This window comes from Apodemus sylvaticus, chromosome 9 (assembly GCF_947179515.1).
Source record: "Apodemus sylvaticus chromosome 9, mApoSyl1.1, whole genome shotgun sequence".
NCBI classification, from domain to species: Eukaryota; Metazoa; Chordata; class Mammalia; order Rodentia; family Muridae; genus Apodemus; species Apodemus sylvaticus.
This window is the reverse complement of record NC_067480.1, coordinates 100214567-100227576: the sequence shown is the minus strand read 5'-3', so window position 1 is coordinate 100227576 and position 13010 is coordinate 100214567. Positions and strand designations below refer to the sequence as shown.

Below are 13010 nucleotides of genomic sequence, written 5' to 3'. Positions count from 1 at the left end.
ACTGCACGCAAGTACTCGGCCATGGAGACCCTCTTGGAACCCTCCTGGAAGGATCTTAAGAAGGAGAATAAAATGTATGGAGTGTATACTAAAAGAAGGAAGGCTTGGAGATACGGGGGGCTTAGTGTTCTAGACACTGGGCTCTGCCATCGATTCCATTGGAATGCAACTCACTGGGTCCCATTTTCAGATTCATCTCAGTTTCTTTAATGGTGCAGAGAGAGAACATTGGTTTTTTTTTGTTTGGGTTCCCTTTAAGACCTAGTCAGACTCTGTAGCCTAGTAGTTGATCTATGGCCCAGGCTGGCCTCAGAATCCTAGATTTGCTTAACTCCCTCTACAGAGTAGTGAGACATCAACCCATGGGCCACTATGCCCAGCTCAGAGAAATAGTTTTGAGACAAGTATCTTTCTTCTAAATCTTTGAAATGAAAAGCATCATCACTATGGTAGTCAGGGTTCTCTCTAGAGAAGCACAACTTACAGAATGAATCTCTACATACATACAGAAAGGGGATTGAGTTGAATGACTTACAAGGTGTGGTCCCACTAATCCAGTGGTTTGCTATGATGATGGAAAGTTCAGAGTTCCAGAATCCACTCAGTCCACAAGGCTGGAGGTCTCAACTGGTCTTCAGTAGAGATGCTGGGATCCCGGTGAAAGAATGGACTTGCTAGCAAGGTGAGAGCAAGCAGGCAAAGAGGAAAAGCTCCTTCTTCCCTGTCTTTATATAGGCTTTGAGAAGGAGGTGTGGCCCAGTTTGGATTAGATTAGAATCTCAGTCGGTTGATCCTGATTGGATGTCCTCAAGGCAAGATTCGGATTAAAGTTGTGTGTCTGCCTGCCTGGAGATGTGGATCAGAAGTGATCTAATTGCCCAGCAGTGGTGGCACACACCTTTAATCCCATTTAATGCTGGGATTAAACAAAACAAAGAACAAAACAGAAAACAAACGCAAACCAAAACCAAATAAACAACAAAGACAAACAAACAAGGAAACCAAAAAGTGACCTAATCATGATCACCTCACGGCACATTCAGCACCACACCTATCAGCTTTTTGAAATTAGACCAGACCTCTTCTTGAGATGCTTTGCTAGCATGGTTGTTGTTGTTGTCATTGTTGTTGTGTTTTTTTTTGTTTTGTTTTGTTTTCTGCTTTCAACACCCATCGCAATGACCTCTTAAAAGACCCGAGTCAAATGAACTGTTTGCCATTCGAGTTGCAGTCACAGGCTGGCCAATGGTTAAGCAGATTTGTGCCTGCCACCATTTCCTGAATGGTTTAGTCTGTAAACATTCAAGGGGATTGAACTGGTCTGCCCTTGTATATGAAAACCCCAAATTCTAGTTTCCTCCCAATGAGCAATGACACTATCTATTCCTTGCTAGTAAACTACATGGTCCCCAGATATCACTCTAAGACCCTGAGATGTAGAATATTTGCTGACTCCCAGGCAAGATTGAGAAACCTAGCTCTATTGAAGCACTGGAATATAATATACCATGTAAGTGGCTTTGAGGCCAGCTTTAATTCCACTCGGGTGACAACAATATTTGTAGGCCATACTTGTGAATATTTTTAAGAGGCAAATACCATGAGCTTTGGCCTTCACTCTTGAGCCCAGACCCACAGAGACCCAAACTGTGTAAAGATTATTCTATCACGACTGTTTGTGGCCTTTCTCAGCTCCACCCCACGCTTACCTGGCCATGGCCAGGTAGCTCTGACCCATATCAAAGGGGCTGCTTGCCCCTCTTTTCCCTCTCTCTCTCATCCTCTCATTCTCTTGCCCTCTTTGTCTCTTCCATTTTCCTTTCCCGTCCCCACTCCCTCCACATACGGTCCTGGCCAGCTTCTACTTCTCTCCTCCTCTCTGCCTCTTAACTCTCCCCATCAACTCCCTTCCCCATGCCCCAAAGAAACTCTCTTCCATGCTATACCATCCTGTGGGTGGTCCCTCTGGGTGAAGGGTTGCCTCTGCATGGGTCCACTGAGGCACGCTCTTCCCCCCACAGGCCCAGAGAACGCAATCTTATTCCACCTTCTACTTTGATGATTACAACAACCACCAAAGAAATCAGTCTCCAAGGTGAAGGTGAATTACTACTTTAGTACCCTAGAATGCCTGTTCCCCCACCCCAGCACACCTTTGCCTTTTAGTATGGCAAAGGTGAAAATGCTACCTTCAACACAACAGCAACAAGTAAAATGTATCCCCAAGATAAGTCAGGGCCAAAGAGGTCTGTTTCAGAGTTAAAAATCAAACTAAAACACACAAAAAGGCAAAAAGAAATTACATTAGATTGTAGATTTTATTTGAAAACAGGCAAGGAAAAGAGGAGAAATCCAAAGAAGCAAAACCCAAATCCACCATGGTCTGCACAGTCCAGTTGCCAACCCTCCCTCCCTCCCTCCCTTCCTCTCTCCCTCCCCCTAGGCATCACAGATGAGGCTTCTGGGTCCCATTTCTCGCATGGATTTGCTCAGTCAGTGTCCATGCTTTCCATATAAGCATCCAACTGTGCGTCCAACCCCTCTGCAGTAAGCTGCTGCTTCGAGTTGCTGCTGGCCCCTCTAGCTCGTCCCTGGTAGCCTCCACTTGTCCCTCTCCTGGTGACTCCGGCACGCGAACCTCCCGAGCCAGGGTTTCTTGTCATGCCTCCTCTGTTGATGCTTTGTGCAGGTCTTGGTTGCATAAGGATCTGGGATGTGACGAGCTGGATCTTCATGCGGCGGCCATCCAAAGGCACACCATTGTACTCTTGCATAGCCTTCAGGGCATCTGCTTCCCGTTCAAAGTGCACCTCTGCTGTCCCCAAACTTTGTCCAGAGCGATCATAGTGCACGGTGGCTTTCTTCAAGGTTCCGGATGAAGCAAAGACTTCCTGTATATCAGCATCGGACACTGCAAAGTCCAGGTTGGACACAAGCAGCTTCCCACCGCTGTCCACGCTGGCTCCACCCACGAAGGCCCTGTGGACTAGGTCCTGCTGCCACTTGTCCCGACGACTTTGCTTCTGGTGGCTGTATGGTGCCACCCGGTTCCTGCCGCGCAGGGCCATGGCAGGCTGCTTCCTCCTAGGCTCACCACCGCCGCCTGCTTTGAAGCCACGGAAGTTCTGGTAGCCGGCCCCTCTGCGACCCCGGCCCCACCAGGGACCTCCTTGCTGCCTCCGGTTCAGCTTGATGATGTCATCCAAAGACATGTCCACTTTGTTGGCCATCGCCAGTGTGGATTCGGGCATCAGATCGAGCCCACCTGTTTTGAAAACAAAGTTTTAACCTTATGTTCAAAGCCTCTCCCTGGTGCTTTTAGCATAGTAAATCACTGAGCAACAGGGAAGAGGTCCTGAGAACTTGATGAGGAAAAACAAGAATTTTCAACAGGAACACTCTTTATCGACAAAGGTTTCAATTGAAACCATTACAGGTGGCTGTATCTCCTCCTGATTGTTTGGTAAGTGATAGAAGTGCTTAATTACATTTCTGGCCTACTCAGAGTGATTCCTATACAACTCTTAACACCACACTTTCCAAACAACATTGGAAACATCTGAACAGGCAAACCCAATGAGCTGAGGCCAGTCTCTGGGTACCAGTACCTATCGAGGAGACAATTCACCCATCCAAGTCTTCTGAGCTCTACCTGACTCCTGTACCAACACACCACCAAACAAACCAGAAAGGAATTTGAGGAATTTGAACAGAAAATAAAATATAACCGCATTGTCCAGGTTTGCATAGGGGAACACTGTCACAAGCAAAATAGAGTAAACTAAACGGGAAAAAAAAAGGTTCAGTGTGGTGGCCAATGCTTTTGATCCCAGCCCTCAAGAGGCAGAGACAGGAGGACCTTTTCAAGTTAGATGACATCCTGCTACTACACCTAGACAGCTCTAGACTGTCCAGGGCAGCCTAGTACGACTGATACTTGAGAAAAAAACAACAACAACAACAACACTATCTGTATATTTTATCTACAGAAGATAAAAACATGGAAACAATCATAAGTAGAATGATAAGTATAAACCTCCAAAATACACAATTTCAAAATGACAACGTTACTTAAAAGCGAGTACAATATAGAGTTGAATGTTAAGTTTAAGTCTTGGGATTTTTTTTCACACCACAAATCATCATCCCCTATAAAGAGACAGGATACCAATGAAAGCAATGTTTGGGAGCTGTAACCTAGATGCCAAAAGAAAATACTGTGGCTAATTCTCTGTGAAACCCACTAATCTGACTGAAAGCTTCATTTTTTTCATAGCCTTCTCCCAGAGTCCCTCTTACCTCTTAAATCAGTTGGCTTTCTTTTATGTAGGTATCGAGGGGGAACACGCTGTAGAGCAGAGGTGGCGTCCAACTCAGAGATCTGCCTGCCTCTGTCTCCCAAGTGCTTCGGTGAAAGCTTTTGACACCTAAAGAAACAGAACACCATCTCTAAACTCCTCCCATTAGATAGGAAAAAACAGAAAACAAAGAAACAAAGAAAGAAACAACAGCAGATCCAGAAAATAAAAAAAAAAAAATGGACACACATCCCAAGATTCTGTGACTGCAACATAGGGGGAATCAGAGACTGTCCTCTAGAGGGGTGTCACAAAGACAGATAGCTACTACTTGTGTTTATTGCTGGGCATCTCACCCATGGCTTCACACATGGGTACTGCACGCAAGTACTCGGCCATGGAGACCCTCTTGGAACCCTCCTGGAAGGATCTTAAGAAGGAGAATAAAATGTATGGAGTGTATACTAAAAGAAGGAAGGCTTGGAGATACGGGGGGCTTAGTGTTCTAGACACTGGGCTCTGCCATCGATTCCATTGGAATGCAACTCACTGGGTCCCATTTTCAGATTCATCTCAGTTTCTTTAATGGTGCAGAGAGAGAACATTGGTTTGTTTGTTTGGGTTCCCTTTAAGACCTAGTCAGACTCTGTAGCCTAGTAGTTGATCTATGGCCCAGGCTGGCCTCAGAATCCTAGATTTGCTTAACTCCCTCTACAGAGTAGTGAGACATCAACCCATGGGCCACTATGCCCAGCTCAGAGAAATAGTTTTGAGACAAGTATCTTTCTTCTAAATCTTTGAAATGAAAAGCATCATCACTATGGTAGTCAGGGTTCTCTCTAGAGAAGCACAACTTACAGAATGAATCTCTACATACATACAGAAAGGGGATTGTGTTGAATGACTTACAAGGTGTGGTCCCACTAATCCAGTGGTTTGCTATGATGATGGAAAGTTCAGAGTTCCAGAATCCACTCAGTCCACAAGGCTGGAGGTCTCAACTGGTCTTCAGTAGAGATGCTGGGATCCCGGTGAAAGAATGGACTTGCTAGCAAGATGAGAGCAAGCAGGCAAAGAGGAAAAGCTCCTTCTTCCCTGTCTTTATATAGGCTTTGAGAAGGAGGTGTGGCCCAGTTTGGATTAGATTAGAATCTCAGTCGGTTGATCCTGATTGGATGTCCTCAAGGCAAGATTCGGATTAAAGTTGTGTGTCTGCTTGCCTGGAGATGTGGATCAGAAGTGATCTAATTGCCCAGCAGTGGTGGCACACACCTTTAAGCCCATTTAATGCTGGGATTAAACAAAACAAAGAACAAAACAGAAAACAAACACAAACCAAAACCAAATAAACAACAAAGACAAACAAACAAGGAAACCAAAAAGTGACGTAATCATGATCACCTCACGGCACATTCAGCACCACACCTATCAGCATTTTGAAATTAGACCAGACCTCTTCTTGAGATGCTTTGCTAGCATGGTTGTTGTTGTTGTCATTGTTGTTGTGTTTTTTTTTGTTTTGTTTTGTTTTCTGCTTTCAACACCCATCGCAATGACCTCTTAAAAGACCCGAGTCAAATGAACTGTTTGCCATTCGAGTTGCAGTCACAGGCTGGCCAATGGTTAAGCAGATTTGTGCCTGCCACCATTTCCTGAATGGTTTAGTCTGTAAACATTCAAGGGGATTGAACTGGTCTGCCCTTGTATATGAAAACCCCAAATTCTAGTTTCCTCCCAATGAGCAATGACACTATCTATTCCTTGCTAGTAAACTACATGGTCCCCAGATATCACTCTAAGACCCTGAGATGTAGAATATTTGCTGACTCCCAGGCAAGATTGAGAAACCTAGCTCTATTGAAGCACTGGAATATAATATACCATGTAAGTGGCTTTGAGGCCAGCTTTAATTCCACTCTCTTGGGTGACAACAATATTTGTAGGCCATACTTGTGAATGTTTTTAAGAGGCAAATACCATGAGCTTTGGCCTTCACTCTTGAGCCCAGACCCACAGAGACCCAAACTGTGTAAAGATTATTCTATCACGACTGTTTGTGGCCTTTCTCAGCTCCACCCCACGCTTACCTGGCCATGGCCAGGTAGCTCTGACCCATATCAAAGGGGCTGCTTGCCCCTCTTTTCCCTCTCTCTCTCATCCTCTCATTCTCTTGCCCTCTTTGTCTCTTCCATTTTCCTTTCCCGTCCCCACTCCCTCCACATACGGTCCTGGCCAGCTTCTACTTCTCTCCTCCTCTCTGCCTCTTAACTCTCCCCATCAACTCCCTTCCCCATGCCCCAAAGAAACTCTCTTCCATGCTATACCATCCTGTGGGTGGTCCCTCTGGGTGAAGGGTTGCCTCTGCATGGGTCCACTGAGGCACGCTCTTCCCCCCACAGGCCCAGAGAACGCAATCTTATTCCACCTTCTACTTTGATGATTACAACAACCACCAAAGAAATCAGTCTCCAAGGTGAAGGTGAATTACTACTTTAGTACCCTAGAATGCCTGTTCCCCCACCCCAGCACACCTTTGCCTTTTAGTATGGCAAAGGTGAAAATGCTACCTTCAACACAACAGCAACAAGTAAAATGTATCCCCAAGATAAGTCAGGGCCAAAGAGGTCTGTTTCAGAGTTAAAAATCAAACTAAAACACACAAAAAGGCAAAAAGAAATTACATTAGATTGTAGATTTTATTTGAAAACAGGCAAGGAAAAGAGGAGAAATCCAAAGAAGCAAAACCCAAATCCACCATGGTCTGCACAGTCCAGTTGCCAACCCTCCCTCCCTCCCTCCCTTCCTCTCTCCCTCCCCCTAGGCATCACAGATGAGGCTTCTGGGTCCCATTTCTCGCATGGATTTGCTCAGTCAGTGTCCATGCTTTCCATATAAGCATCCAACTGTGCGTCCAACCCCTCTGCAGTAAGCTGCTGCTTCGAGTTGCTGCTGGCCCCTCTAGCTCGTCCCTGGTAGCCTCCACTTGTCCCTCTCCTGGTGACTCCGGCACGCGAACCTCCCGAGCCAGGGTTTCTTGTCATGCCTCCTCTGTTGATGCTTTGTGCAGGTCTTGGTTGCATAAGGATCTGGGATGTGACGAGCTGGATCTTCATGCGGCGGCCATCCAAAGGCACACCATTGTACTCTTGCATAGCCTTCAGGGCATCTGCTTCCCGTTCAAAGTGCACCTCTGCTGTCCCCAAACTTTGTCCAGAGCGATCATAGTGCACGGTGGCTTTCTTCAAGGTTCCGGATGAAGCAAAGACTTCCTGTATATCAGCATCGGACACTGCAAAGTCCAGGTTGGACACAAGCAGCTTCCCACCGCTGTCCACGCTGGCTCCACCCACGAAGGCCCTGTGGACTAGGTCCTGCTGCCACTTGTCCCGACGACTTTGCTTCTGGTGGCTGTATGGTGCCACCCGGTTCCTGCCGCGCAGGGCCATGGCAGGCTGCTTCCTCCTAGGCTCACCACCGCCGCCTGCTTTGAAGCCACGGAAGTTCTGGTAGCCGGCCCCTCTGCGACCCCGGCCCCACCAGGGACCTCCTTGCTGCCTCCGGTTCAGCTTGATGATGTCATCCAAAGACATGTCCACTTTGTTGGCCATCGCCAGTGTGGATTCGGGCATCAGATCGAGCCCACCTGTTTTGAAAACAAAGTTTTAACCTTATGTTCAAAGCCTCTCCCTGGTGCTTTTAGCATAGTAAATCACTGAGCAACAGGGAAGAGGTCCTGAGAACTTGATGAGGAAAAACAAGAATTTTCAACAGGAACACTCTTTATCGACAAAGGTTTCAATTGAAACCATTACAGGTGGCTGTATCTCCTCCTGATTGTTTGGTAAGTGATAGAAGTGCTTAATTACATTTCTGGCCTACTCAGAGTGATTCCTATACAACTCTTAACACCACACTTTCCAAACAACATTGGAAACATCTGAACAGGCAAACCCAATGAGCTGAGGCCAGTCTCTGGGTACCAGTACCTATCGAGGAGACAATTCACCCATCCAAGTCTTCTGAGCTCTACCTGACTCCTGTACCAACACACCACCAAACAAACCAGAAAGGAATTTGAGGAATTTGAACAGAAAATAAAATATAACCGCATTGTCCAGGTTTGCATAGGGGAACACTGTCACAAACAAAATAGAGTAAACTAAACGGGAAAAAAAAAGGTTCAGTGTGGTGGCCAATGCTTTTGATCCCAGCCCTCAAGAGGCAGAGACAGGAGGACCTTTTCAAGTTAGATGACATCCTGCTACTACACCTAGACAGCTCTAGACTGTCCAGGGCAGCCTAGTACGACTGATACTTGAGAAAAAAACAACAACAACAACAACACTATCTGTATATTTTATCTACAGAAGATAAAAACATGGAAACAATCATAAGTAGAATGATAAGTATAAACCTCCAAAATACACAATTTCAAAATGACAACGTTACTTAAAAGCGAGTACAATATAGAGTTGAATGTTAAGTTTAAGTCTTGGGATTTTTTTTCACACCACAAATCATCATCCCCTATAAAGAGACAGGATACCAATGAAAGCAATGTTTGGGAGCTGTAACCTAGATGCCAAAAGAAAATACTGTGGCTAATTCTCTGTGAAACCCACTAATCTGACTGAAAGCTTCATTTTTTTCATAGCCTTCTCCCAGAGTCCCTCTTACCTCTTAAATCAGTTGGCTTTCTTTTATGTAGGTATCGAGGGGGAACACGCTGTAGAGCAGAGGTGGCGACCAACTCAGAGATCTGCCTGCCTCTGTCTCCCAAGTGCTTCGGTGAAAGCTTTTGACACCTAAAGACAGAACACCATCTCTAAACTCCTCCCATTAGATAGGAAAAAACAGAAAACAAAGAAACAAAGAAAGAAACAACAGCAGAGCCAGAAAATAAAAAAAAAAATGGACACACATCCCAAGATTCTGTGACTGCAACATAGGGGGAATCAGAGACTGTCCTCTAGAGGGGTGTCACAAAGACAGACAGCTACTACTTGTGTTTATTGCTGGGCATCTCACCCATGGCTTCACACATGGGTACTGCACGCAAGTACTCGGCCATGGAGACCCTCTTGGAACCCTCCTGGAAGGATCTTAAGAAGGAGAATAAAATGTATGGAGTGTATACTAAAAGAAGGAAGGCTTGGAGATACGGGGGGCTTAGTGTTCTAGACACTGGGCTCTGCCATCGATTCCATTGGAATGCAACTCACTGGGTCCCATTTTCAGATTCATCTCAGTTTCTTTAATGGTGCAGAGAGAGAACATTGGTTTGTTTGTTTGGGTTCCCTTTAAGACCTAGTCAGACTCTGTAGCCTAGTAGTTGATCTATGGCCCAGGCTGGCCTCAGAATCCTAGATTTGCTTAACTCCCTCTACAGAGTAGTGAGACATCAACCCATGGGCCACTATGCCCAGCTCAGAGAAATAGTTTTGAGACAAGTATCTTTCTTCTAAATCTTTGAAATGAAAAGCATCATCACTATGGTAGTCAGGGTTCTCTCTAGAGAAGCACAACTTACAGAATGAATCTCTACATACATACAGAAAGGGGATTGAGTTGAATGACTTACAAGGTGTGGTCCCACTAATCCAGTGGTTTGCTATGATGATGGAAAGTTCAGAGTTCCAGAATCCACTCAGTCCACAAGGCTGGAGGTCTCAACTGGTCTTCAGTAGAGATGCTGGGATCCCGGTGAAAGAATGGACTTGCTAGCAAGGTGAGAGCAAGCAGGCAAAGAGGAAAAGCTCCTTCTTCCCTGTCTTTATATAGGCTTTGAGAAGGAGGTGTGGCCCAGTTTGGATTAGATTAGAATCTCAGTCGGTTGATCCTGATTGGATGTCCTCAAGGCAAGATTCGGATTAAAGTTGTGTGTCTGCCTGCCTGGAGATGTGGATCAGAAGTGATCTAATTGCCCAGCAGTGGTGGCACACACCTTTAAGCCCATTTAATGCTGGGATTAAACAAAACAAAGAACAAAACAGAAAACAAACACAAACCAAAACCAAATAAACAACAAAGACAAACAAACAAGGAAACCAAAAAGTGACCTAATCATGATCACCTCACGGCACATTCAGCACCACACCTATCAGCTTTTTGAAATTAGACCAGACCTCTTCTTGAGATGCTTTGCTAGCATGGTTGTTGTTGTTGTCATTGTTGTTGTGTTTTTTTTTTGTTTTGTTTTGTTTTCTGCTTTCAACACCCATCGCAATGACCTCTTAAAAGACCCGAGTCAAATGAACTGTTTGCCATTCGAGTTGCAGTCACAGGCTGGCCAATGGTTAAGCAGATTTGTGCCTGCCACCATTTCCTGAATGGTTTAGTCTGTAAACATTCAAGGGGATTGAACTGGTCTGCCCTTGTATATGAAAACCCCAAATTCTAGTTTCCTCCCAATGAGCAATGACACTATCTATTCCTTGCTAGTAAACTACATGGTCCCCAGATATCACTCTAAGACCCTGAGATGTAGAATATTTGCTGACTCCCAGGCAAGATTGAGAAACCTAGCTCTATTGAAGCACTGGAATATAATATACCATGTAAGTGGCTTTGAGGCCAGCTTTAATTCCACTCTCTTGGGTGACAAAAATATTTGTAGGCCATACTTGTGAATGTTTTTAAGAGGCAAATACCATGAGCTTTGGCCTTCACTCTTGAGCCCAGACCCACAGAGACCCAAACTGTGTAAAGATTATTCTATCACGACTGTTTGTGGCCTTTCTCAGCTCCACCCCACGCTTACCTGGCCATGGCCAGGTAGCTCTGACCCATATCAAAGGGGCTGCTTGCCCCTCTTTTCCCTCTCTCTCTCATCCTCTCATTCTCTTGCCCTCTTTGTCTCTTCCATTTTCCTTTCCCGTCCCCACTCCCTCCACATACGGTCCTGGCCAGCTTCTACTTCTCTCCTCCTCTCTGCCTCTTAACTCTCCCCATCAACTCCCTTCCCCATGCCCCAAAGAAACTCTCTTCCATGCTATACCATCCTGTGGGTGGTCCCTCTGGGTGAAGGGTTGCCTCTGCATGGGTCCACTGAGGCACGCTCTTCCCCCCACAGGCCCAGAGAACGCAATCTTATTCCACCTTCTACTTTGATGATTACAACAACCACCAAAGAAATCAGTCTCCAAGGTGAAGGTGAATTACTACTTTAGTACCCTAGAATGCCTGTTCCCCCACCCCAGCACACCTTTGCCTTTTAGTATGGCAAAGGTGAAAATGCTACCTTCAACACAACAGCAACAAGTAAAATGTATCCCCAAGATAAGTCAGGGCCAAAGAGGTCTGTTTCAGAGTTAAAAATCAAACTAAAACACACAAAAAGGCAAAAAGAAATTACATTAGATTGTAGATTTTATTTGAAAACAGGCAAGGAAAAGAGGAGAAATCCAAAGAAGCAAAACCCAAATCCACCATGGTCTGCACAGTCCAGTTGCCAACCCTCCCTCCCTCCCTCCCTTCCTCTCTCCCTCCCCCTAGGCATCACAGATGAGGCTTCTGGGTCCCATTTCTCGCATGGATTTGCTCAGTCAGTGTCCATGCTTTCCATATAAGCATCCAACTGTGCGTCCAACCCCTCTGCAGTAAGCTGCTGCTTCGAGTTGCTGCTGGCCCCTCTAGCTCGTCCCTGGTAGCCTCCACTTGTCCCTCTCCTGGTGACTCCGGCACGCGAACCTCCCGAGCCAGGGTTTCTTGTCATGCCTCCTCTGTTGATGCTTTGTGCAGGTCTTGGTTGCATAAGGATCTGGGATGTGACGAGCTGGATCTTCATGCGGCGGCCATCCAAAGGCACACCATTGTACTCTTGCATAGCCTTCAGGGCATCTGCTTCCCGTTCAAAGTGCACCTCTGCTGTCCCCAAACTTTGTCCAGAGCGATCATAGTGCACGGTGGCTTTCTTCAAGGTTCCGGATGAAGCAAAGACTTCCTGTATATCAGCATCGGACACTGCAAAGTCCAGGTTGGACACAAGCAGCTTCCCACCGCTGTCCACGCTGGCTCCACCCACGAAGGCCCTGTGGACTAGGTCCTGCTGCCACTTGTCCCGACGACTTTGCTTCTGGTGGCTGTATGGTGCCACCCGGTTCCTGCCGCGCAGGGCCATGGCAGGCTGCTTCCTCCTAGGCTCACCACCGCCGCCTGCTTTGAAGCCACGGAAGTTCTGGTAGCCGGCCCCTCTGCGACCCCGGCCCCACCAGGGACCTCCTTGCTGCCTCCGGTTCAGCTTGATGATGTCATCCAAAGACATGTCCACTTTGTTGGCCATCGCCAGTGTGGATTCGGGCATCAGATCGAGCCCACCTGTTTTGAAAACAAAGTTTTAACCTTATGTTCAAAGCCTCTCCCTGGTGCTTTTAGCATAGTAAATCACTGAGCAACAGGGAAGAGGTCCTGAGAACTTGATGAGGAAAAACAAGAATTTTCAACAGGAACATTCTTTATCGACAAAGGTTTCAATTGAAACCATTACAGGTGGCTGTATCTCCTCCTGATTGTTTGGTAAGTGATAGAAGTGCTTAATTACATTTCTGGCCTACTCAGAGTGATTCCTATACAACTCTTAACACCACACTTTCCAAACAACATTGGAAACATCTGAACAGGCAAACCCAATGAGCTGAGGCCAGTCTCTGGGTACCAGTACCTATCGAGGAGACAATTCACCCATCCAAGTCTTCTGAGCTCTACCTGACTCCT

General features: G+C 46.2%; 2 protein-coding genes across 2 annotated transcripts; both read right to left on the bottom strand.

Moving 5' to 3' along the window:
* Window positions 1-3921: 3921 nt before the first annotated feature.
* LOC127692000 (THO complex subunit 4-like) lies at window positions 3922-7906 on the bottom strand. The gene is made up of 3 exons (XM_052191886.1): window positions 7866-7906; window positions 7196-7625; window positions 3922-3936 (listed from the first exon to the last, which is right to left on the bottom strand). Exons 1-3 carry the CDS (start codon window positions 7904-7906, stop codon window positions 3922-3924), a joined length of 486 nt encoding a protein of 161 aa, XP_052047846.1.
* A 691-nt stretch (window positions 7907-8597) lies between these two features.
* Window positions 8598-12579, bottom strand: LOC127691999 (THO complex subunit 4-like). Its single transcript, XM_052191884.1, has 3 exons — window positions 12539-12579; window positions 11869-12298; window positions 8598-8612 (listed from the first exon to the last, which is right to left on the bottom strand). Exons 1-3 carry the CDS (start codon window positions 12577-12579, stop codon window positions 8598-8600), a joined length of 486 nt encoding a protein of 161 aa, XP_052047844.1.
* Window positions 12580-13010: the final 431 nt, after the last annotated feature.

Bases quoted from the DNA above. Each gene is read 5' to 3' on its own strand.
- LOC127692000 (XM_052191886.1), bottom strand. From the start codon at position 7,906: ATGGCCAACAAAGTGGACATGTCTTTGGATGACATCATCAA. The intron at 7,626-7,865 runs GCTGAACCGGAG...CAGCGTGGACAG, and splicing joins TCTTTGGATGACATCATCAA to CGGTGGGAAGCTGCTTGTGT.
- LOC127691999 (XM_052191884.1), bottom strand. From the start codon at position 12,579: ATGGCCAACAAAGTGGACATGTCTTTGGATGACATCATCAA. The intron at 12,299-12,538 runs GCTGAACCGGAG...CAGCGTGGACAG, and splicing joins TCTTTGGATGACATCATCAA to CGGTGGGAAGCTGCTTGTGT.